This window comes from Octopus bimaculoides, chromosome 10 (genome assembly GCF_046866305.1).
Source record: "Octopus bimaculoides isolate indiv1 chromosome 10, ASM4686630v1, whole genome shotgun sequence".
Classification (NCBI taxonomy): Eukaryota; Metazoa; Mollusca; class Cephalopoda; order Octopoda; family Octopodidae; genus Octopus; species Octopus bimaculoides.
This window is the reverse complement of record NC_142937.1, coordinates 18,100,172-18,127,585: the sequence shown is the minus strand read 5'-3', so window position 1 is coordinate 18,127,585 and position 27,414 is coordinate 18,100,172. Positions and strand designations below refer to the sequence as shown.

Genomic DNA, 27,414 nt, shown 5'->3' with positions numbered 1-27,414 from the left:
GGTAGGTGGGGGTTTGCAGGTATGTATGGAGGGGGTGAGAGATGAGGAATGGGTGACGGGAGGGGAGGTAGGCAACAACTGTAAAGCCTGGGTAGGGTTGGAGGGTGGAGGTAGTGAATAGTGGATTAGAGGTGAGAATAACCAGTTGTGGGGTGCAGGAGGAAAAAGAAATGACTGACAGTTTTTGTTCTTATTTTTATTTATATTTAATCATGCTCAACCACATAATGAAGAATAATGATGTCATACAAAGTTATAAGATATGTTGTATAAAGGGCAATGACATAAATCAATTAAGTCATAATATAACCTAGTTTATCAACAGATGAAAAGGCCTCTATATGGTTGCTTGAACTGCTAGAAGTAGTAGCCAAATGTCCTGCAATTCACTCCCTACCATCTTAAAAAGACAAAGATACATTAATAAGGTAGTTATATATGTATTATCATGTATTTTCTGATTTGATTGAGTCACTGGACTATGGCCATGCTGGGGTACCACCTTGAAGGGTTTAGTCAAACAAATCCACCCCAGTACTTATTTGTTTTAAAGTTTGGTACTTATTCTATCAGTCTCATTTGCCTAATCACTAATATACAGGACATAAACAAACCAACGCCAGTTGTTAAGTGGTGAGAGGTGTGAGGGACAAATACAAACACAAAGACATGCACATACATGCTTACATATACATACATACATACAACAGGCTTCCACACAGTTTCCTTCAACCAAATTCACTCACAAGGGGTTGGTCAGTCTGAGGCTATGGAGTAAGACACTTGCACAGTGGGACTGAACCTGAAACAAAGTGGTTGCAAAGTAAGCTTTTTAACCACACAACCATACCTGAGTGATATCTGTAAACAAAAAACACTGAGAGAGTAAATGTTGAAACACCTTTCATCATGGGCCTACTTTTTTTTTTTTTTATCAAGTTTGAGCTGAAGCTAAACAACAACAACCCTGGAGGAGAAATAACAAATGAAAAATCCTCTAAGCAATCGATTGATTTGCTAGAAATAGCAGCTAAATCTCCCTCAAATCACACCCTACTATTTTAAAAATGAATAGACACAATGGTTAAAGTACTCCTAGATACACTACATCTGATAAAAAAAATAGAGATGGTCAATGCTGGAACTGTTTTTGGTAATATCTCTGCTTTACCAGGGTTGCGCTAGGACCAACAAAAGCTCTGGAGAGAGGGGACAGGCAAAGTTGACCCCTAAAGAGTGGGATTGATCTCAGAACAAAGAAAGACAAGAGTAAATTCTGTAAGATATTTAATCTGGAAGTCTGCCATTTTTTACCGCGATTTCACCGTTGAATAACCGCAGTAGTAATAATAATAGCGGTTATATAAGTGAGGAAAACTATGAGTTTAGGGTCCATAGCTGCAGCATGGGAAGCTATATCATCATTGCATAAATATTTATCACAGCATTTGGTGCAAATCTTCTTGCTAATTCCAAACAGGATATACTTGCAAATAGTTTTGCAACTGGTGACACAGCCTCTTTGTATGGATTTCACATCACCATAGGTTAAAACAGCTTTCACCTGCAAAAGAAAATGTGTAAATGGAAAAGTAATTTGATATGTTGTCTGGTGTAGCATGTCTGAAAAAGTAAAAGGTGAAGAAGTTAGGGGTAAGGGGAATGAATAGAGATAGGCACGAGTGGAATAGACATAATAGTAATAAAACACTGTGTAACACAATTTTTGTCCATAGGGAGCAACTGTTATTTCCTATTTGCTTATACCTAGAAAGTATGAAAAATGAACAATATTTCCTTCAAACTTTGCTTTCTTCAAACTTATCTCCATTTGGACAGCTAGAAGTAAACTGAACTGTTGAATTTATGATCCCTTATACTGCCATTTATATTGCCAGAACATTCTAGAAATTCTTGAAACTTTTAGAAACGTCACAGAAGTTCTTGAAACTTCCAGGAAATTCTGCTTCAGCAACTCAGTACTGAATCTGTCTGAAATGCATTGATATCCCAGTCACAAAAGCAAAGTTTGAAGGGAATTGTAGTCATTTCCTTTGATTTCTAGATAGAAGCAAATATGAAATAATACTTACAGACCAAACACAAAAGAAAATTAAAATTTGTTACACAGGGTAATGGACAGTTGATCTACATGGACAGTCAGTAGGAAAAGGGTGGAGAATAATTACCTGCTCCTGAACTAACATGTAAGTGGCTGAGTACTCCACATACATATGTACGTTAAAGGATAATTCTCAAGCAGAATCAATATGACACAATGCATAAGGCTGTTCTTTTTGAATTAAAAGTACAATCTAACTTATGGGCTTCAATACAATCTCCATTTACCCAGTTTCACTCACAAGGTATGGGTCAACCCAAGGCTATAGAAAGTGACATTTGCTCAAGACACAAAGCAGTGAGGTCAAACCCAAAACCTCAGGGTTGCAAAGCAGACAACTGAAACCTTTGGCTAGACTGCACCTACAGGGATAGCCTACCTACCACTTATTCTCTCTCTCTCTCTCTCTCTCTCTCTCTCTCTCTCTCTCTCTCTCTCTCTCTCTCTCTCTCTCTCTCTCTTTGCTATATACTCTTTCTCCTTACTGATTGTTTCCCCCAAATAAAACAAAAAACAATCATAATCTTCTCACCTTTGTCCTCCCAGTGCATACATACCTGACAATATTTCTGATTTTCAGAACATTTTTGTATAAAGTCATCTGTCAAATGAGTCACACAGGAATTTGTGTTTCTTGTTCGACTGTATTTGTGGGAGCAAGCATAGCAGGACAAGTTGGCTAAAAGAAAAATATAATAAATAAATAGCAATAAAAATAACAATTCTTTCTGCTATAAGCACAAGTTCTACTATAAACGCAACTTGGGGAGAGTGGACTAGTCAATTACATTGACCACAATGGTATGGTAATTATTTTATCAACCTCAAGAAGATGAAAGACAAACCTGACCTTGGTGGGATTTGAACTCAGAACATAAAGAGCCAGAAATAATGCATTTAAGCATTTCATGTGTTACACTTATGATTCTGCCACTTCACTGCTTTTATAATAATAATCCTTTCTACTTTAGGCACAAGGCTTGAGATTTTGGGGAGGGGGTAAGTTGATTACATTGACCCCAGTGTTTCCTTGGTACTTAATATATTACCCCTGAAAGGGCAAAGTCAATCTCAGCAGAATTTGAACTCAGAATGTAGCAACAGGCATAATACCACTAAGCATTTCATCCAGTGTGCTAATGATTCTGCCAGCTCGCCACGTTGCTTTTATAATAATAATAATAACAACAGCTTAGAAAAGTAACGGTACTTGTGATCATCAGAGCTTTGGAGACATCACCAAATGGTGCTGTTAAACAATATAGCCAAATATCAGGAAACTCAAAAGTATCAGAACTACAAAAGATTGTTCTCATGGGTACTGCCCACATTCGAAGAAAAAATATTGTCAACTTGAAACTATTTGATTCCTTTAAAACTCTTTCGAAACTGAAATATTACAAATTTAACAGAATCTTAGTTTTCAGTTTATGGTCTCCCTCCCATACAATATACCATTATTAATCATGAATAACATCCATAGCAAAATATCTGACATGTTGGTACTTGAGATTCTTGGGTGGTATTTGGAACAGCTTGCATTAAATAAAGCAACAACATAAATAAATAATGATATTAATAATAATAATTGTTTTAAATTTTGGTACAAGACCAGCAATTTCAGGAGTTGCGGGTTAGTCAGTTGCCTCAACTCCAGTAATCAACTAACATTTATTTTATCAACCCTGCTAAAATAAGTACTATTTGAACAATAATAATAATGGTTTCAAATGTTAACACAAGGCCAAAAATTTTAAGGAGACAAAGTTAGTGGGTCACATCAATCCCAGTACTTGACTGGTCCTTTGTTTTATTGATCACAAAAGGGTGAAAGGTAAAGTTGACCTCACCAGAAATTGAACATTGAATGTAAGGAGGTTGTGCTGTTAAACATTTTGTCTAATGTGCAAATGATTTTGTCAGTTCTCTGCCTTAATAGTTTCAAAGTTTTGGCAAAAGGCCAGCAATTTTAAGTTGAGGTGTTAATCAATTACATTGCCCCTAGAACTTAACTGGTATCTTATTGACCTTCATATTCTTCCAACACTAACATTTCTGCCAGCTTGCTACCTTCAACTGTTTTTGATTTAGGCACAAGTACTAGCGTAGCTGGGGAGGGGGTGGGGGTTTTAGGAGCAGTCTGACCCAGGTAGCACTTTTAGAGGGGCACCGCTTTTGGGTCTGCTGTAGGCAGTGTGTTTTTTGTGGGGTCCAAGGGCAGCAAACGGAAGGGCTACTCCAGGTGGCAAACACTCTAGCTACGCTAGTGTGCATAAGGCTAGCAATTTTGATGGGAAATTGTTAATTGCTACCATTGACTCCAGTACATGAATTGTAGTGGATGCTTTTTACGTGCCACCGGCACAGGAGTTGGTCAGACAGGCCTGCCATTGATCACATCTGGATAGTGCTTTTTATGTGCCACCTGCACGGGAACCAGTCAGTGGGTACTGGCATCAGCCATGTTCAGATGATGCTTTTTACGTTGTGCCAAAAATTTGAAACCATTAGCCTTTATCAAAATTTAGTGGAGACACCCACACGAAAACATAGGGGAGCCACCCCACCAGAAAACAGTAAGTAGAGCCTTTTCTCCTCTAATACTTTCCTTTTTAAAAAAAAAAAAAACATGGTAATTCTCAGAATCGGAAGCATAAATGTGAGAGGCCTCGGGTCGCCTTGGAAATAAGGTCACCTGTTGAACGACCTGAGGTCTTACAGTGTAGATGTAGCAGCCATTAGTGAAACCAGGCTCTCCAACCCGAAGGAACTCGCAGCCCTTTTTGACGGGTACGAGATTTTCCTATCTCCGTGTCGGCCGGGAGCGGGCGGTGGAAGTACTGCGGTGCTATTTCGGAAAGGCCTAGACTTGAAAACAAGGGCAGTCTTCCTGGATCCGGAAGGTAAGTTGGTGGTCCTGGACGTCGATAGTAGTGATGGCGCTGCTTTCAGACTGCTGGCTGCCTACGCTCCGACAGGAGCAGGGCAGTCGGATTATTTCAAACGTCTGGAGGTTTTCCTAGGTACTTCTCGCACTTTAGTGCTAGTTGGGGACTGGAACGCTGTCCTAGACGAACGTATCGATAGGGTGGGTGCGGGAGCATCTAATAGGAAAGGGGGATGCAAGAGCCTCGCTAACCTGCTCAAACGCTTTCAGCTGTCCGACAGGTATCGACTAGACAACCCGAATGTGCCAATGTGGACTTGGACTAATCGCATCGGGTCGTCTAGATCGTACTTAGATAGATTTTTCTGTAGGCCAGCGGATAAGGATAGCATAGGGTGTCCACAATTCAACATAGTCGGCTACACGGACCAGAAATTCGTGATCTGTACAGTCGACTTAGATAGGCTCCATAGACAAGGCCCCGGTTACTGGAAGCTAAACACGTCGACAACGGCGTGCAATGCCTACAGAGACTGGATTAGTTTATTAGTTAAGAGGGCTTTAACCGGGGCAATCATCAACAACAACTGGTGGTTCGCCCTGAAGCGGGCAATTAGAGCAGAATCAATTAGGTTTAGTAAGGCTCTAGCTGTAGAGCGTAAGAAAACAGAGCGGGATTTAGTTAACAAACTAGACGAGGCTCTTGGGACAGGTATCGCAACCGACGTGTTAGCAGCAAAGTTGGCCCTCGACCAACACTTTGATGCCAAGCATGAAGGCTGCGTTGTCAGAGCTAAAGCACTTTCGGTAAGCAGGGAGGGGACTAAGGCCGCTCGATGGGCCCGCGTGGTTGAGGCGAAGCGTGGCAACAGAGCGACCATTCGGTCTTTGGTGGACCAGAACGACTGCGAGATTTCGGGACCGAAGCAGATGTGTTCGGCCTTTCAGCAGCACTTTGCTCAATTGTTCGGGACAAACAGTAGGACGGACGACGGAACAGATTTCAGTGTGTACCTAGACGACCTGCCGCAACTCTCGACCAGCGAGGCCGAGTGCTGCGAAGGACCGATATCTGCCTGGGAAGTACGGGAAGCGATGAAAGGCTGCACGAGAGGTAGATCGCCGGGTTTGGATGGTCTGCCTTACGAGCTTTATACGTCAATGCCAGACTTGTTTGCGGGCGTCTTGGCAAACGTCTACTGCAACTGGCAACAAAACGGGAGAATTCCTGCTTTTGTTTGTCGGGGAGTGGTGGCTTTGCTAAGAAAGGACCCAAACAAGGGGGACATTATAGGGAACTTTAGGCCCATCACTCTGCTCAACACAGAGTTGAAGATCTTGGCCAAGGTGCTAGCCAAGAGATTGGCGCCTGTCGTGGGCAAACTGATCGGCAAAGCGCAGACATGCGCTGTGCCAACTAGGTCTATCCACGACAACCTCCATCTCATGCGCTACATCATAGAGAGAGTGGGTAACGAAGCTGGCGCGGGTGGGGCTTTGATCAATTTAGATCAGTCTAAAGCCTTCGATAGGGTCGACCATCGATACCTGGCAGCTGTTCTCAAGGCAGCTGGTTTCGGTCCGGTCTTCCGTGGGTGGATAGCTGCTTTATACAGCGGCATCTGCTCGGTCATACGGGTGAACGGCCATCTATCGGAACCGTTCAACATCTCGCGTTCGGTTCGCCAAGGGTGTCCTCTCTCCTCCCTTCTGTATGTATTGACTCTCGAGCCATTACTGCGGAAGTTGGAGGCTTTGAGGGGCGTCCCCCGTGATCTGGGATGTGGAAGGAGCGTGTCTGCCTATGCCGACGACGTTACCGTGATGGTGTCGAGCCACAGGCATATTGACCTGATTGGCGAGACACTAAACGAGTATGAAGCGGTGACAGGTGCGAAAATTAACGCGGAAAAGTCAATGGGCTTGCAACTAGGCACCTGGAGGGGCAAGTCCATGCCGTCCAACAGCGTCGTAGGGCGCTGGACAGACGGACCCGTTAAACTGCTCGGGGTCTGGTTCGGTCCGGACCTCCAGTTGGAGAAAAACTGGGAAGAAGTGACGAACAGGGTGGCCAACCTCACCCAGAAATGGGCTGAGAGGAAGCTCTCCTTGAAAGGTCGAGCGGAGGTAGCGAATGCGTACATCGCATCCGTCATCTATTACCGTTTGACCGTCGTCCCTTGTCCCGACCGCTGGTTAACCAAGATGGTACGCTTGCTCTTCAACTTTTTGTGGAAGGGTCAGGTACCACTGGTCAGGCGCTCCATCTGCTGTCAACAGCCGCTGAACGGAGGCCTTGGCATGCCGTGGTTGCTGATGCGCAAACATGCGCTCAGGCTACGACATCTCAGGCGCTTCCTGGACGGTGAACAGGTGTGGTCGCCTTTCGTCAGACGCGATTTTCCGCAGCTCGTTTCTTTAACAGAGCTGCAATCCTGGATCAAACGTAGACCGAGAAAGGGCGCTTGGCACCTCGAGTGCCGCCAAGCTCTCACCGCCCTCAGTCAGGCGGGCAGTGCGATCGGTAGTAGATCCACTCTAGCTTTCTATAGCGGGTTAGTGGGAGAAAAGTGCGACGACGTTCTCGGGGAAACTCTAGGCGTCGAGGATAATCAGCTAAGCAGTCTGTTCAGGAGAACTTTCGGGCCAGGGCCCATGGATAATTTCCAAAGGTCCCTCGCCTGGCAGTGCTACCGAGGTGCGCTACCTGTTCGAGATAAACTCTACCGACATGGAAGTGCCGTCAACCGGGCCTGCCCGAGGTGTGCTCAGGACGACGAAACCGTTCTGCACGCACTCGTCCAGTGCCCGAGCATTGCTGACCTGTGGGTCTATATCGAACAGCTACTGTCACGTGTAGGATGGATCCGGCTATCAGCTGGATCCATCGTGAGAATTGACCCGCCGACCTCCTTTAACCAGGAGGGCAAGGCAATTTTCCTATGCCTAGTGGCTGTAGCGAAAGAGGTGATATGGTGGACCCGTTTGAAAGGGTTAAAGACAGACACTTTCCTCTTTGGCCAAGGCTTCATCAACTTTTTCAAGTTCCACTTGAAAAGGAAGATGAGAGTAGAGAGGGAAGTGCTGTCTCATTGCAAATTCGTTGAAAGATGGGTGACTGTTGGAAAAATGGCCAGTATAAACGGACCAATTCTGAGAATACACCTGTAGGAAAAAAGGTAATGTAAAAGGAGAAAGGGCTCTATACCCCTTTCTTATTTTTTCTGACCAGGCTCCCGTGGTTTTATGGGTTTTTCCACGTGTAACCTTTCCTTTTTCGAAGCGCCTCCCTCTTTGGGAGTTCTACTTATTTATTTATCTATTTATTCTTTATATCTTTCTCCGTTTTCTTCCTCTGTTTAGACGAACTTTCCTACCTTTTCGGACAAAACCTTTTGTAACCTTTGTCCTGTCTTTGTCCTTATATGTTTTTAATTGATATTAGCCCTTGTGGCCAATAAAACGAATTAATTATTATTATTATTATTATTATTATTATTATTATTATTTTATTATTATTATTATTATTATTATTATTATTATTATTATTATTATTATTTCTCTTTGCACATTCTGAGTTCAAATTCTGCCAAGGTCAACTTTGCTTTTCAACCTTTCAGGGTCGATAAATTAAGTACCTGTGAAACACTGGGGACGATGTAATCAATTGTCCTCCTTCCCCAAATTTCAGGCCTTTAGCCTGAAATAGAAAGGATTATTATTATTATTATTATTATTATTATTATTATTAATTGTTAGCCTCAAGTTAGAACTGATCAATCAGACTTATGACCACACATATTCTAGCTGCTCCCAATCTATTTTTATTTGCTTTCCCACATACAGCACCTCCTAGGGCCAGATTATGCAATGTAACCTTCAATTCTAAGAGATTAAAGTATGATTTGAGGTGTATTTGGCTGCTATTTTGATCTATATTTAGCTGCTATTTGCAAATTAAGCAGCAATATAGATGCTCTCTTATTCGCTGGCCCACTTATGTTGTTTAATCAATTATGCAATTTTTTTAAGGTGCCATAAATGAAAGTTATATCATGGTATAATGAGGTAATGAAATGTGTTAACGATTGAGTTGTATGATAATGCAATGAAGAAATGACGCCATATTGTCAGTATTTATTGATGTTATAATTTAATAATGAATTGATATCATCATGGTAAAATATTACAAATTAATAATTAATAAATTATCACAGTTTGAATCATCAGCTTTGAATGATTTTATACACACACACACACATGCGAGCACACACACGCATGCACGCACACACACACACATACATGTACACACACACACATGTAAGCATAAGTGCAGGCAGACCTGTGTGGTTAAGAAGTTCACCTCCAGGCTCAGTCCCACAGCATGGCATTTTGGGCAAGTGTATTCTCCTATAGCCTCATGTAACCAAGGCCTTGTAAGTATATTTGGTAGATGGAAACTGAAAGAAACCCATCATATACAGGGTGCAATGAATATATTGTTGTCTAAATTACACAAAAATGAAAATAACTCTGGCATCTCATTTTAACAGATATATTTACTAAAGTTACATAAGAATATCTTGAAATACTTAAGAGTATATTTATTCAATAAAATCGCCATTAGCTTCAACCACGAATTCAGACAAGTTCAGAATCTCCTGCAACTCTTTTGGACAGTCTCCTTGTTTAAGTTGGTGAATGCTTCCTTAATCCTTGTCTTCTGTTCATCTTTGGTGTCACAAGGAGTTTTGTTGGTCTCTCACTCAACTGTGCCCCACACATAATAATCAAGGGGGTTGCAGTCTGGGGAGTTAGGTGGCCAGATGTTAGGGGTGGTGTAATCGCAAAAATTGTCTGACAGCCACGATTGGATTCTCCTGCTTGTGTGGCATGGTGCAGAGTTCTGTTGCCAGACATAGGGTGTTCCAACAGCCACCCTCTTGATCCAAGGCAGCACTACCTCATCCAGGCACTTGATGTAGGCTTCTGTATTGAGTTAGAGGCTGTGTGGGAAGATGAATAGAGGCATAACGTTGCATGCCAGGTGAAATGCTTAATGGTATTTCGTCTATCACTACATTCTGAGTTCAAATTCCGTCGAGGTCGACTTTGCCTTTCATCCTTCCGGACTCGATAAATTAAGTACCAGTCAAGTACTGGAGGCGATGTGTTCGATTGTCCCACTCCCCACAAAAATCCAGGGCTTGTGCCTATAGCAGAAAGGATTATCATACAAGCAGTGTCTTTCATTTCAAATCTTTCATGAAAGCATGTCTAGACATGGAGAAAAATTACCTTGCTCGGAAACAAGTGAAAGTTGGTGGCAGGAAGTGCATCTGACGAACGAAAATTTTCCTCAACAAATTCTGTCTGATCCATGCTAGCACAGAGAAGTGGATGTTAAAGTAATGATGATGATAATAATGATGGTGGTAGTGGTGGTTGTGGTGGTGGCAGTGCTGCTGCTGATGATGATGATGATAACGACCACAGCATGTACTTACAAGCGTGTTTTGACAGGTGTCTCTTGATACGACTGGGTAACATATGTTTACAAGTTCATCAATAACATCAGAATTGTTCTAAATTTAATCACAACCTCGAACAATCAGCTCTGTCTTTCCAGTGACGATCCCCTATGAAATCTACTTAATTTGTGTCCAAACACACAGTGTTCACTACTCTCTTGTGTCAACCCAGACACCACTTCATTAGGCTGGAGAGACAGCATTATGTAGAGTAAAGACCAGCTTCATATCAACACAGCAGTATTAGAATATCCTGCAAGAGGCAACAACTGAACTGAGACAGATTATTTACATGGTCAAGCAACATGACAACACTAGCAACAGATGGCATTTTGCAGCCAGCAGCATTTACAATGCAGAATTTAATACGCACACACATGCACGCACGCACGCACACATCCAACTCATGCCACATGGAAATTGATGTTAAATGATTATGATGATGATGATTTGTAGAGAGATATATACATATATGTATATATGTTTTATATATAGAGAGAGAGATAGACTGACAGAGACAGAGAAAGAAAGAAAGTGTGTGTATAAAATTTAAAACAACAAATAAAAAGAAGCATGCAAACAGGTGCCAATATCGCAACTGATTTCAGATGATTCATTTATGCAATAATATATGGATTTTGTAAGCTTCATATTGATTTTGTATGCATGATGCTAACTCTTGTTCAAACTCTGAAGTTAATAAAATTTTAATTTTTTTGAAAACAAAAATGTGACCGTCAACGATATTTGTGCATTGTCCATTGTCAATAATTGCTGGCTGATTGAAAAGATAAAGCACCAGACCATATGTTTACAATATGTAAGTTCCCAACGCTAATTCTCTGAGTTCTAATCATACCATATTTGGATCAGCTTCATTTTTCATCTATAATAATAAATAGCAAGTTTGTGTGTTTGGTTTGTTATTTTAAATCCTCCGAGGCTATAAAGACTTTGATGAAACTTGACATGTTGGGGGTGGGGGTTATGACCATGCGGTCACTTACGCACTTCGAATTTTTAAAAAATCGATTTTTCAAAATTCGTAAAATTTCAGCATTTTTTGCACTAGCCATCATGATATCAATTTGACGAAAAATGCCGAAAGTTGACGAAAACTGTTTCATGGCTATAAACAAACAGCTTATTAACGGTAATTTATTTAGCATTTGCTAATTCTTCATTTCAATGTGAATTGTTTTGATTTGCTAAAACTTTTATTTCAATTCGTTGTTTTAACTCCCCAACGTTTCAGGTTTTGATTAGGTAAAACCATTTTATTTCTCAAACAAAATTTAGGCACCTTGCGCACTAGCCATCATGACATCAATTTGACGAAATCTGCCCCAAAGCATAAAATTTCGCCATTTTACACACATGCACAAAAATGACGACGACACTACCAGTCTCTGTTAATTTATTCGTCAAATTGGTCCTATCCATTAATATAGATTTAAAATTTTTGAAAAATGGCGAAATTTGACGAAAAATGTTTCATGGCTATAAACAGACATCTTATTAACGATAATTTATTACCGGGTGCCTCAGCTAGTTTTTTTTTTATTTAAAAAATGTACCAGTAAAATATGGTCTTGGATTCAAGTTCTACTGCACAGCACCTTGAACAAGTGTCTTCTATAATCTCAGGCTGATCTTTTACTTTTATTGGATTTAGCCAGAGGTTGGGGCCATGCTGGAGTGCCGCCTTTCAGTGTTTTGAGGTCACCTGGTACTGTTTTTGGTGAAAAAACAAGTTGGATGAATTATGCTCTTCTTTATGCTTCTTGCTGCAATGTGGGCTCATCTGGGATTTCAGACTCAAGTTTGTCTAAGTGCTTTTTGAAGGTTTCCATATCTACACCTTGTAGATTTCTTATCTACATTTCTTGTAGATAGTTTAGCTAGTTCCTTCTCTGTGTTTGGTCCAACCACTTTTATTATGTTTATTTTAATCCTATCAGGACTGGCCATGATATTGTTTTTCATTTCCTTTATGACATTTCTTACTGCTTCCAAAATATCTGGGACTTTTTCCTTTGGATTTACTGTTCAAGAAACTTCTTTGTTTGGTTGATATAGGTTTTCATAGAATTTTGTTTATTCTTTCTAATATTTGCACATCTTCTGTAAGTTGTTTTACATCTTTGTATTTAGGCTAATGATTGTGTTATGTTCCACAGTCATCTTTAACTTAGTTTTTTAAAGACTTTTGTTATTTTCAATTGTTTCTTTAATCATCTCCATATTTGACTCGTTTTTATTTTCTCTATGGTTTTTCCCGTTTTACACAATTTGATATATTCAATGTGTTGCGTAAATGAGTCATGTTTCATTATTCTTTGGATATTCATGAGATTGATAATGTCTCTTGGTAATGTTTGGTTCTTTTTTTATTCTTTTGTCATTCTAATACATACACACACACACACTAATATATATATATTCTTTTATTCTTTTACTTGTTTCAGTCAGTCGACTGCAGCTATTGGTTGGCCCAAGGCTATAGTTGAAGATACTTGCCCAAGGTGGCACACAGTGGGACTGAACCCAGAACCATGTAGTTGAGAAACAAGCTTCTTACCACACAGTCATGCCTGCGCCTACATATATATATATATATATATATATATATATATATATATATATATATATATGATATCAAAGGAAGGTTAACTAGGAAGATAGTTTTTGTGTGTGGCAGATGCACAGGAGCAATAAACATTGAAGATGTACAGAAAACAGATTCCATCACGTGCCAGAGGGAGAAACTACAAGTAGTTAATAGCTTCTGCTACCTAGGTGACCAAGTCTGTAGTGGGGGTGGTTGCTCTAAGAGTGTATGGCTAGAATAAGAATAGCCTGAGCAAAGTTCAGGGAGCTCATACCTCTGCTGGCAACTAAGGGCCTCTCGCTCTGGATGAAAAGTAGACTGGATGATGCATGTGTGCAAACTGCCAGGCTACACAGCAGTGATCATGGGCCATGATTGCTGAGGACATGTAGGCTTGAAAGAAATGAAGCTACTATGATCCTCTGGATGTGCAATGTCAGTGTGCATACATAACAAAGTGTAAGCGCCCTGAGAGAAAAGTTGCATCAAATGTGGTGTGCAAGAGAGACGACCACGCTGGTATGGTCATGTGCAATATATGGATGAGGACAGCTATGTGAAGAAGTGCCACTCCATAACTGTGGAAGGAACCTGTGGAACAGGTAGACCCAGGAAGACATGGGATGAGGTGGTGATGCATGACCTTCGAACATTGGGCCTCACAGAGCAATGACAGGAGACTGAAACTTTTGGAGATATGCTGTGATTGAGCAGACCTGGCAACTAAAGTGAGATTGCAGCCATGCATGTCCAGCCCAGTTAAAAGTACCCCTGTTGTGTTGAGCGATATGATATGCTTCAGAAGACCGGTTGAGTCAAGTAAACCAATATTGTAGCTGTGGCCAGTGCCCACTGACTAGCCCCTATCCCAATGGCTCGTAAAAAACATCATCCTAACGTGATCGATGCCAAGTTCGTCTGACTGGCTCCCATGCCAGTGACATGCAAAAGCACCATCTGAACGTGGTTGATACCAGTACCCCCTGACTGGTCCCCATGTTGGTTGCACATAAAAAGCACTATCCAAACATGATTGATACCAGGACCGCCTGACTGGCCCCTATGCTGGTGACATGTAAAAAGCACCATCCGAACATGGCCAATGCCAGTATCCCCTGACTGGTCCCCATGCTGGTGGCATGTAAAAAGCATTATCTGAACGTGATCAATGCCAAGCCTGTCTGACTGGCTCCTGTGCTGGTGGCACATAAAAAGCACCCACTACACTCTTGGAGTGGTTGGCATTAGGAAGGGCATCCAACTGTAGAAACTTTGCCAGATCAGATTGGAGCCTGGTGCAGCCTCCTGGCTTCCCAGATCCCCAGTCGAACCGTCCAACCCATGCCAGCATGGAAAATGGACGTTAAGTGATGATAATGATGATGATATATATATATATATATATATATATATATATAGTTATATTGGAGTATTCCAACATATCATAATGTAATCCTTGTATTGTCCTTTTTCATGCCCTGATGATTTTCCACCCAAGGTATTTTGAAATGCAAGATTATATATTTATATATGGTTTGTAATTTAAATTGAATGTGAAATGAAACAATTGTAGGTGAAGATGTTAATTAATCAATAAATTAATTTGCATCCATTGGATCTCTCTATTTTCAAACTCAATAATATGATATATATAAGGTTGGCTGAGTTAGCGATTAAAATAACTGTCTAAGGGATAGAAGTATCCATTATACTACCAGTATGTTACCTATGTTTAACCATGGGCATACATATGCCAACCACTCAGAGAGTGTAGTGGGTGCTTTTACGTGTTACCCTCACGAAGGCCAGTCAGGCGGTACTGGCAACGGCCATATATATATATATATATATCATCATCATCATCATCATCGTTTAACGTCCGCTTTCCATGCTAGCATGGGTTGGACGATTTGACTGAGGACTGGTGAAACCGGATGGCAACACCAGGCTCCAATCTAATTTGGCAGAGTTTCTACAGTTGGATGCCCTTCCTAACGCCAACCACTCAGAGAGTGTAGTGGGTGCTTTTACGTGTCACCCGCACGAAAACGGCCACGCTCGAAATGGTGTCTTTTATGTGCCACCCGCACAAGCCAATCCAGGGGCACTGGCAACGATGTCACTCGAAAATCCTATGGGAGCCAGTCAGGCGGTACTGGCAACGGCCATGCTCAAAATGGTGCATCTCATGTGCCACCGGCACAAGAGCCAGTCCAGGGGCACTGGCAACGATCTTACTTGGCTTGCCGGGTCTTCTCACGCACAGCACATTTCCAAAGGTCTCGGTCAGTAGTCATCGCCTCGGTGAGGCCCAATGTACGAAGGTCTTGCCTCACCACCTCAGCCCAGGTCTTCCTGGGCCTACCTCTTCCACGGGTTCCCTCAACTGTTAGGGTGTGGCATTTTTTCACGCAGCTATCCTCATCCATTCTCACCACATGTCCATACCAGCGCAATCGTCTCTCTTGAACACCACAACTGATGCTTCTAATGTTCAGCTTTTCTCTCAAGATACTTACACTCTGACGGGTATTCACATTGACATTACACATCCAACGGAGCATACTGGCTTCATTCCTTGCGAGCTTACGTATGTCCTCAGCAGTTACAGCCCATGTTTCACTGCCATGTAGCATGGCTGTTCGTACGCATGCGTCATACAGTCTGCCTTTTACTCTGAGTGAGAGTCCCTTTGTCGCCAGCAGGGGTAAGAGCTCTCTAAACTTTGCCCAGGTTATTCTTATTCTAGCAGCTACACTTTCAGCGCACCCACCCCCACTACTAACTTGGTTGCCCAGATAGCGGAAGCTATCGACTACCTCTAGTTTTTCACCCTGGAATGAGAGTGTGTATATATATATATATATATATATATATACACATATACATAGATATAGATATATGTACACACACATACACATTACATGTATACACACGTAATGGGTTTCTTCCTGTTTTTGATCTGCCGATTTCACTCTAAGTAACAAAGTATTGGCCAACTTGTGGCTAAAAGTAAAGACTGGACCTCTAACCACTTGGTTCCACCACAAACCTCTTCACCACACAACCATGTCTGCAATTACAGTAGATTAGCTGTTTTGCTGAGAAATGCTAATAGCTTTAGTAAACATGTTAATAGTCTCAGTAAATATGTTAAAAGCTTCTGTAAATATACATAAGACTGTTTCACTCTTGCTATGCATGCCCCCTTAAGGTTTGGAATTTCTGTGTAAAAGAATGATTGCACAGACTAAGAATATTTTTGTTGTTTCCAAAAGAATTAGGCTGACTATCAATTATTATAATAAAGTGATTTATAATCTGAATAATACAAATATTTATTTGCTACAGGGCAAATGATTTCAACTCTGTAATTAATTTGCAACAAAATTCGTCTGATTTAATCATGTCTGCAGACATATTTACACTACAAAAATTGGATTGAATGGTTAAGAAGATTTCCCAGCAGGTGATAAGATGATGAGTATGAATTAAAGCTGTAGTCTCCTGCTTGCATCGTGCTTATCTTTTACTCGGTTGTGTTATAGTCGTCGTCGTCATCATCATCATTTTATTGTTCACTTTTCTATGCTTGCATGGGTTGGATGGATTTGTCAAGGCAGATTTTCTATGCCCAGATGCCCTTCTTGTTACCAATCCTGACTTGTTTCCAAGCAAAATAATTTCCCCATGGCTACACATGATTTAGGAATGTCTAAATGAGTCAGCAGTGAATAATAATAATAATAATAATAATAATAATGATAATAATGATTTCTGTATTAACCACAAAGGGTTTACACGAAGAAAAACATTGTATATTGTAAAGTGTATAATATGTATACACACATATGTATGTATAATATATAATATATATATTATAGAAATATGTTAGTGCTATTTAATTTCTGAATGATTTTGCTGCCATAGAGACACGAGTAAAATTAATATTAGAGAAACGAAAATAAAATTTTGGAAACAGCCTATAGGGAGATAACTGAGAAAGTCTTGAAAGTCAACGTAAGATCATAATCATGTAAAGTAAATATAACAAAAAATCCAGAATTCTTGTCCGGTACTGGATCAATCCCAAAATCTAATCAGTTTGTGCCAGTCATGAGGCCAAACATCCCTGAAAGTTTTGTCCGAATCCATCCAGTGGTTCTTGAGATATCTTGTCCATGGACAAACAAGCAAACAAACGTGATTGAAAACAATACCTCCGCCTTCGCTAAGGCAGAGGTAATAGTCCTTTCTACTATAGGCAGAAGGCCTGAAATTTGAGGAGGGAACTAGTTGATTACATCAACCCCAGTACTTGACTGGTACTTATTTTATTGACAAAGTCAACTTCAGCAGAATTTGAGTCCAGTATGTAATAAAGTTTGTATAATTCACCTTTGGAAACATGGGTGTTTTGTTCAACATCCTAAAACAAACCTTATTCAGGGACCTTTTGAGCGGGATGGGCTACTCAGCACGAAGAAAATTCTAACTGGGCCCCACCTGCAAGGTCATGCACTGTTTATCTTGATATGAGATGACTATGTCATGCACATATGGTTGTGATGCATGTGCCTGGTGTACCCTTATCAAACAGGTAGTCATGATGGGTATACTGGGCTTTGTATATTTTACCCCACTGTCACTTTGGTGGCATGCACTGCTCTCTCATTCAATAATGATAATAATAATACATGAGGGTAAAATATGCTTAGAAAAACTGCTTTATTGGGGTCAGTTGGGATCGTAAGATTGGTACTTGAGTGTTAAGTATCATGAAGAGAGATAGTGTGTGACCTTTGACAACAGGTTGTTGTCCACTCTTACAGAATTAACAGGAGTAAGTGAAATCGAGAGCTTTGAGAAATGAAATAGAAAGAAGAAGAAGAAGAAGGCCTACAAAAATGAGCATTGCTTGGAACTGTAAGAATTCTTTGCAGGGTTCTTGAAGCATGACCAGTAAACAAGTGTCCCCTTATGGCTGCAGACAGCTGACACTTTCCATCATACCCAGCAAAATAAGCTGAGGTTTCATATAATAATAATTTTTAATATTCCTACAATACGTTAAAATGTTTTCTGGAAGAGGTGTACAAGGTACATATGGTTGTGCAAATGCATGCATCTTGTATTTTTTTATCCCTATCATACATGAGGATGGGATAAAAATATTATATAATGAGTATGTGTACATACAGAATGAGTATGTATACATACAGAAACATAGGTAAATGAATTAAAGTAAATATTGTAATGGAAATCCACCAACAAGAATTGGCCAGTTTGGTTGAATTAAAGCTCCCAGTTTCCCACTTCTAACTGCTTTCAACTTTTTATAGTTGAACCTCATACATCCAAAAGCACCTATAAGCACTTTTCTTTGGTCAGTTAAGTCTTGAAGGAGCTCAAATCTATTGAACAATAGGTTTTCATAGGTTCATAGACAGCAACCTAAGTGGTCTTCAAGAAAATTCTGGCTTCCATGTTGATTGGCTCAAAATTCATTGACATGTAAATTGTGCCTGTCTCTGATAAAATGGAAGAAATGGAGAACAAGAGGAGGAGGAGGAGGAGAAAGAAAAGGAGAAGGAGGAGGAAAGAAGGAAAAATTAAGAGGATTAGCAGGAAGACAAGAGGAGGAAAAGGATGAAAGGGAAGAGAACAATAAGAAAAGGAAGATCAAGATTAGGAGGACAACAAAGACAAAACAGAAGAGGAGGACAAAGAAGAAAAGGAAGAGAGGAACTTAGCTCAGGTACAAGAGCAGAAATTTTAATAAAAGGGTGAGTCAATTAATTCAGTTCTAATCAAATTACCAGAGTTTTGAGAAGCTCTGCTCCAGCAGAGGTGATATTTGCTTTGGCCAACTCGTTATTTAATGTAACTGATTCCCATTAAGTTTTACTTGTTAGGTAAATAATTTTGGCTATTGATTTTTTTTTTTTTCCTTTTTCATATCCATTTTCCTGTTTTATTCAATGCTTGCATAGATCCATTGATTTTAGATATTTATATGTTAGCATGAGGTGCATAAAAGGCCATTTATTAGCAGAGTGGATATTTACCAATTTTATACTTCGCTATGTGGAAGTGAATTGGCTAAGCTGGTTATTTGCTAGACAAATCAATAATGTCATCAAGACCCAGAAATCCTCGAATTGAACAATTTGAATGTTAAGGTTGAAAATATCATAAAAAGCATTCAAACAAATATCGTTTGACTTTAGAAAGTTGAGGAATTTTTAATTAAAACTGGGTATGAATCAATGAGAGAGTTATCACAATGTGACGATTTTTAAAGATGGATATAATATCGTGTCAGAACTCATGTTGATAATTAAATCGATAAATAGTTATCGTTAGATGAGATAACTGGTTGAACAACTAGTGTTTCCCCAATGTCTCTTTTTTTTCTTCTTTGTATTAGTTTATTCAGAGGAGGTAGGGAAGCACTCGTGCCATTTTCAAAAGCAATGTCTATCAATCTTTAAGAACAAAAAATAAATAACTGCCTCTCACCACATTATAAAAGAAAAGCTAGTTTTATTGTTACACCCGTCTAGTGAAATATCTATAATATAAAAATTTACAGGAAAACATGGAATTATGGAAAGTGGGCAAAGATGTGAAAAACTGAATTTCGGGAGCAAAAATTGTTTCACAGAGGGAAACATTCATCCAATTCCTGGCCCTTTCCTATGAAATAGTAATAGTTATTCCAAAAGTCTGCCAGAGAATTACACCCGTATCGTGAGACGGGTGTAAAATATTTACGAAAAATAAAGTATATTCAAAGTTGAAGAGAATAAATACTTGTTTTCATTTTAGCAGGCGTATCCATTCTATTTGATTTTTAAAAGAGTTTAAGAAGCCAACAAACCAAACTCAGTTACATGTTAACTGATTAGAACAAGGTCAAAATGCGTGTGGAGTAATTCACCCCAAAAAGGTGTCTTGTTCTTATTACCTCTCTTCGCGAAGCCCACGTATTGGTGAGCAGTAGTTGACTGCGAACATTATAGAGTAGGGTGGTATCGATAAAGTAATATTAAAACTGGTTTAACTATTTTAGAAATGTATGTGGTGTAAGGGGTTTAAAAACAATTTAAGTAAATTCTACGTGGTTGACCAATCTGCTAAACGCATCAGCCAAATGTTCGTGAAACCAAACTTTTTTGTCTTAAATAAGGGCAGAACAGATAATTTAATCTTATATATAAGCCTGTAGCTTTCACTCTAGTGAAATCCCTCTCTCCTTTATTATATTCTTTTATTATATATCCATACATTCGTGCCAATACCAACCAATCAGAATGGCGGACACATCGGGGTCCAAATAGCGCCCGGGGGTTAGCTGTTATCTGCTACGTTCGAATGTATGTATATATAATGAAGGAAAGAGGAATTACACTAGAGTGTATGCTACACTCCTAAAAAGATGTGGTTGCAGGTGACTGTTTTTAATCATAAGATTTGAACAATCAAGGTTGACGTAGGTTAATAACAGGATCTTTTCTTCTAAAAATGAAAAAAAAAAGCGGGGGGTGGGGTGATGATTTTGTAATTAGTATGAAAATCTACACATTTTTGTCCACCTCTTTTACGTGTTTCAGTTATTTTGGACGGTGGGCATGCGAGATCACCACTTTAAAGGGTTTCAATCGAACAAATCTTTATGTTAAGCTTAGTACTTATTCAATCAATTCCTTATGCCGATCCACTAACTTACAAAGACGTAAATATCGGTTGTCAACGGGTGGAGCAGAGGTAACAACCAGACACGCACGATGAATTTCTAGTTTCCGCTTACCATAATCACTCACAAGGCATAGGTCAGTCCGGGGCTATAGCAGAAGACACTTACCCAAGTACCGCACAGTGGGACTGAACCCCAAATCACACGGTCGCAATGCGAGCTTCGTAAGCAAGCAGCCATACCGGCACTTCTATCTACAATGTTTTAACTTAAGTTACTTTCGTTATCGATACAAGACAGTAGAAGTTGATTATCAAAGGAAGAGATCGAATGCAATAAAATGGTGATTATGTGTTCATTAAACACTAAAAACTATACAGACAACCAAAACTAGGGTTAGTCGACAGAAATGACAGGTCGTAAATCGATAAATTGGTTCGATTTAGTTCAATTTAGCAGCAAGATTTCCGTACCACCCCCCCACCCCCCCGACGGGTTGAAGTCTTTCCAATTTAGTTGAGGTAGTATGGTGAAAAAGTCATTCATCTCAATACAATTCAAATTCAGTGAAATTTATTTTCAGATGAAGTCCAGTAAATAAATAAATATATTACGGTAAATGAAGTTATGTGAAAGAAAGCATTGGAATTTGCATTAAATTTAAAGATGAGACACATATATAGATTGATAGACAAGGCCAGACAGACAGACAGATCTTTTTTATTACAAAAATAACTTTCTTATTTCTTTATTGCCCACAAGGGGCTAAACATAAAGGGGACAAACAAGGACAGACAAAGGGGTTAAGTCGATTACATCGATCCCAGTGCTTAACTGGTACTTAATTTATCGCCCGAGAAAGGATGAAAGGCAAAGTCGATCTCGGCGGAATTTGAACGGCAGACGAAATACCGCTAACCATTCCGCCCGGCGTGCTAACGTTTCTGCCAGCTCGCTGCCTTTACAAAAATAACTTTCTGCCGATTAAAAATATCGAAGTATACATACTCATGTACTGAGTTCTATTTCTCCTGATTATTTCACCAAAGCCACACACACACACACGCACACGCATGCATACAAAATTATGTTTCATTTGAGTATGTGACCATGAAGATAGCCCAGTTTTGAGGTAACTTATTTTCCAACACGAGTCATGTCTGCTGTGAATGACGTGCCTTGTTTCCTTCCGCAATGAGATTTGTTTCATATGTTCGTAAAGGATAACACTGCCAGATAACAAAACAATAAGCATTGATGAATTGTTAAGAGAATGACACATCAGTTAAGGTAGTCTTATAAATCCTTGAAAAAAGGGATGGCCATAGTTGGAATGCTTTTGAGCATTGGTTTGCTTAATTAGAACCGACTTAGGTCTAGATAACAACCATGAATAAACACCGTGGATAATTATTATTATTTATAATAAAGAAGTTCCGACCTCTAATTGTGGAGAGAACTTGTGGAAGGAGAAGACGTGGGACGAAGTGGTGAGAAAGGATCTTCAGACGTTGGGCCTCACTTCTGGCGATTTGCTGTGTTTCAGAAAACAGGTCAAGCTAAGTAAAACCGTGGCCATATATACATACAGGCATGTAAAATTTACCATGTCCTTTACAATTATGCCTCTTCCCCCACCCCTTCTTTCAGACGAGAGGTCTTTGTCTTCTAAGCTCGCGGGTGCTAGTGTCACGTAAAATGCATCCGTGCCAGTGCCGCGTGGAATGCAAACGTGCAAGTACCACGTATTAAGCACCCAGTATACTTTGTAAGGTGGTTGGTGTTAGGACAGGCATCTTGCCATAGAAACCATGCCAAAGCAGACAACTGGAGCCTGGTGCAGCTCGCTGGCTTACCAGCTCCTGTCAAACCGTCTAACCCATGCTAACATGGAAAACGGACGTTAGATGACGGTGATATTCCAGTATCCCTGTGAAGGTGAAAAATCATCAAAAGAATTGTGGTAAATCAACCCTTCCATCTAAAGAAGTTTTTATTATGATTAGACTTGCAAAGGTAGAAGAGTTAGAAAGTCGGCAAAAAATGCTTTGCAGTATTGATTTCCGTTCTTTTTCATTCTGAGTTCAAATCCTGCTGATGTCAACTAGGTCTTTCTTTTTCTTTTCTTTTTTGTGGTGGGGGTCGATAAAATAGAATACCGGTCAAGTACTTGATTCCATATAATAGACAAGCTCCTCCTTCTGAAATTGTTGGCCGTACGCCGAAATTAAAAAGAATTATCATTTCTTGATTTTTAAAAGGTAGCGAGCTGGTGGGATTGCAACGAAAAAAAAAACAAAAAAACACCACGTAATATTTGCTCTAAATATCTACATTCTGAGTTCAAATCCCGCCTGTGTTAACTTTGCCTTTTGTACCACCGAGGTCGATGCAATAGTACCAGTCAAGTACTAGTCAACGGTATCAACTAAACCTCTATCTACCCTCAGAATTGTTGGGCTTGTTCCTAAATCAGAAACCATTAATGACTGGATTGGCAGAACCGTTCGAACGTCAAACAAAAATACGTGGCAGAATCTATTCCTGCTCTTTGCGTTCCTAGTTCAAAGCCGTTGAGATCAACTTGGCCTTTTCGACGTCATTCCCGATAAAATAAAGTATCAATCAAAAACTAAGGATGATTTAATCGATTAACATCCTCCCCTCATATTTTTGACTTTGTGTCCGCCTTAGAAATCGTTTATGTTGATTGGGTCGGTAGAACGTTGGAGGCAAAAAAAACACTACGTTCTGTGGACCTATTCTGCCATATCGACTTTACTTTTTGTCCTTGCTCTCGATAAAATAAAGTACCAGTTAATGGTTAAATGACATCCAAATTTCACCGGAAGTGACGACAGTGAAAAATAAATAATCTCTCTCTCTCTCTCTCTCTCTCTCTCTCTCTCTCATTCATTCACTACATTGTGCATTGTTTATATAGTTAGATTTACGACTGTTACTGTTAAGTTTAGACCTCTACGTAGATTATCATCATCCAGTTAGCTTCCAGTAAAGTGATGTTTACCATTATACTTAGTAACATTACTGAGTTTATATTGTTTGTTCCCAACGCACGTTTCACTGTTATGCTTGTTCGGAACCTCTGCATTGGATATTTCAAATTCAATTAGATGCATTTGATGATCCTTTGTCGTTAAGCATTCAACTGCATTTGGAACATCTAACGCAGAAGTTCCAAGCAACCATAACGGTAAGATTGTGGTTTCGTTCGATTTCTGGATTAGGTGATGCGTTGTGTTTTTGAGTTAAACACTCCATTTCACGTTGCTCCAGTCCACTCAGCTGGTTAAAATGAGTCCTCCTGCAACGTACGTAACCAGGGAGGAATATATACGCCGGGGAAACCGGGAAACCGGCATAACTACAGAGTTGTACCCCCACCCGACTTTGGAAGGTCATAACTTTCAGAAAAATGAATATTTTTTAATGAAATTTTCTATGCATATAGTATTTATTATGTAGATTCCGAATATACAAAAATTTCCGGTTAAAGTGTTTTGGAATGGGGGTGGGGGACAATTTTCGGAAATTCGAACACAGTCCACTTAAATTCTTCTTAACTTCCAAGAAAATTAATATTTTTTCGTGAAATTTTCTACAAATATACCTTGATGTATGTACATTTCGAGCATGTAGGAATTTTGAAGGAAACAACTGCAGGTTATTTTTGAGAAGTATTCCCCACTCGGTGGTGTTTCGGAGCAAGTCGTCCATAATTGTTTCATTTTTCTCTTTTATGTGCGTATGTGCATCCGTAGATTTGTAATGAAGTAATACGCTGCTTCTGTTCTCTTCTACTTCTCTACTAGAAACGTTTACTTTGGAATTTACTTCTATTGAGAAAAAAAAATCGTGTGCATGTTATTTTTAACGTAAGTTTTCTTATGACGGCTTCTGTTCACTGCCTATTACTACATTAGAAATCTTCGGATGCACAAGGCTTTGGTCGGTCAAGGGCTATAATAAAAGCCACTTGCCCAAGGTGCTGCACTGTGGGACTGAACCCAAAACCACGCCCGCAGCCTTATTTTTGAAAAAGTTCTATGCAAAGTGCGACGAAAGTGTCTCGTATGTACAAGAGATATCTATGTGCGCTGCGGATATTAATTTATCTATATATATAAAAATGAGAATGTGTGTCTGTCTGTCTGTCTGTGTGAATCCCTAAAACTCGAGAACTACGCAACCAATTTCATTCAAACTTTACAGATGCCTTACTTAGGGTTCCAGTTGTGTTTTAGTCAAAAAAAATTATTAACTTCTTGCAGAGTTCGAGCACACGGCAACATAATATCTCCTCCACTATTTAAGTATTACGTGTCAAAAGTGAAACAAAAACACTCATGTCAAATACTTTCACTTTTAAAATGAAACTATTCTACTAACTGAAACAATCACATTTCGATACTGTAATGACAGATACTTTCAGAGAGAGAGAGAGAGAGATGTATATGTATACATGTAGATGTATATGTACACGTTATTCCACTAACTGAAACAATCACATTTCGATACTGTAATGACAGAAACTTTCAGAGAGAGAGAAAGAGATGTATATGTATACATATAGATGTATATGTACACGTATATGCATAGATATATATAGATATAGATCTATATGCATACATGTATATGTATACATATGTGTAGATGTATATATATATATATATAGATGTACATGTAATATGTACACATATATACATATGTATACATGCATACAGATATCTATACATATATACACCCATCACACACAAACACATGCACACAAACACACACATTAGTCATTTGTTTTCTTATCCAAAACTACGTCAAAAGTACTGAACGGATCTTTATGAAATTTGGAAATTATATTCTATGTATAACGGCCATAACTCCCATGAACATTCATATATTTTTGATGTTGATGAAATGTTAACCCGAACATAACAGATGAGCATTATTTGTAATTCAACGGTACAACAGTGTAAGACTACCCTTTCAGATATACTTACATTGTGATTTCTGCAATGTGGTGCATAAATTGTCAAGTAAATGAGACGCATCTTTGCCTCCACTGATTCACTTGCAAAGTGTTGAGTAAAATTATTTCGTTGCAGACCTCCTTTGGGTCTTTTTATTATCACTACGACACACATAGTCCCCAGTTGGTAACATTGATTTAAAGGCCCTCCTAGATGAGAGACTGGCATTCCATTTAATGTCTATGTTCCATGCTGGCATGGATTGGAGAGTTATTAATGTAGAAATATGGTATCGTAGCTACTAACAGTTGAGGGTTGCGTAGTCTAGACGGCGTTTTTAGATTTCATTATTCTCTTTAACCCGGGCAAAACCGGGTATTTCTGCTAGTAATTAATATTTGTTTGGCTTGAAAAGCATGTTATTTTGTCGTAAGTTCTTTTTCGCGGTTTATAATTTATTAATTTCAATATACTGCTATAAAATAAAGCGAACTTTTCGGCGGACTTATATAAAAAATTGTTTCAGAATCATATTTCCGTTGTATGAAACATGGGAATAACAAAAAGAAAAACGAAATAAAATAAAAATTAAGGTGGAAGGGAGACACCCTAGTCTCATACCCTTTTTTGTGAAAGCTATTCCGAAAGTCCGTTACATTTTCTATATTTTCTCTGAATATTTTACCATATTTGCCGGCATAAAAGACCCGCCCCAATTTTAACAACGCATATTCGGGGGAAAAAATTGTTTCTAATGCATTAAAGCATGAAATATAGACACAGCTTAGTATATAGGACCTGGGATAAATTTTTTTAACACTTTTTGAAGAAAAAAAAAAGGGCTTTTTATGTACCATAAAAATCTTAATTTTAAAAGAGAGTTTGTTTTTTAATTTCTATATGAAAGTGCGCTATTTTTTCTTTTTTTTTTTCTTCTTATCACTATTGCATTTCGAACTCTTAACAATTGGGACCAAAACTGTTCTTTATAGAAATAAACAGATGCATTTCACTTACCATTGCTGCAATGTACAACTACATGGTACAGAATAACCGCCAGGAACGTGATCCAAAGACGCACTGGTCTCATCGTTATTACTTTGTTTGCCGAGTTTCCCTGTATTTGTTTTCTTGTTGAAGTCGGGAGGACAAAGACATGTGAAAGAAGGTAGCTGGGGTTTTAGTATCTTTTAACTTTTTTGAAAAAGGGGTTCTCTTCTATTGGCAAGGAAGGGTGGGTTATTTATGGGGGATGGAGTGAGTTGATTGTATTTTTCCGTTTCCTTTGTTTTGTTTTTCACTGGAACATGTGCATCAGTACTACATTTAATAATTTCTCGTAAGGATAGAGAAAAACTGCATTAATATTTTTTGCAAAAGAATTTTCTAATTCTGTCGAAGCATCATCATCACTAATATTACACAGATGTGTGTGTTTGTGTGCGCGCGTTTTTCGCTTATTTTATTGTTTTCGCAACATTTACTGGGGAAAACCTGTGGATTCTTCAAACATATTTTCTAATTAAAGCCATCATCATCACCACTTCGGCCTTCAAACAAGTGTTATGTAGTTAGGTTT

General features: G+C 39.3%; 1 protein-coding gene across 1 annotated transcript; it reads right to left on the bottom strand.

Moving 5' to 3' along the window:
* Nucleotides 1-1,274: 1,274 nt before the first annotated feature.
* LOC106883984 (uncharacterized) lies at nt 1,275-27,414 on the bottom strand. The gene is made up of 3 exons (XM_014935144.3): nt 26,853-27,414; nt 2,680-2,801; nt 1,275-1,564 (listed from the first exon to the last, which is right to left on the bottom strand). Exons 1-3 carry the CDS (start codon nt 26,923-26,925, stop codon nt 1,322-1,324), a joined length of 438 nt encoding a protein of 145 aa, XP_014790630.1. The 5' UTR covers nt 26,926-27,414; the 3' UTR covers nt 1,275-1,321.

Bases quoted from the DNA above. Each gene is read 5' to 3' on its own strand.
- LOC106883984 (XM_014935144.3), bottom strand. From the start codon at position 26,925: ATGAGACCAGTGCGTCTTTGGATCACGTTCCTGGCGGTTATTCTGTAC. The intron at 2,802-26,852 runs GTAAGTGAAATG...TTTTTCTTTTAG, and splicing joins AGTTGTACATTGCAGCAATG to CCAACTTGTCCTGCTATGCT. The intron at 1,565-2,679 runs GTATGTATGCAC...TTTCTTTTGCAG, and splicing joins AAAATCAGAAATATTGTCAG to GTGAAAGCTGTTTTAACCTA.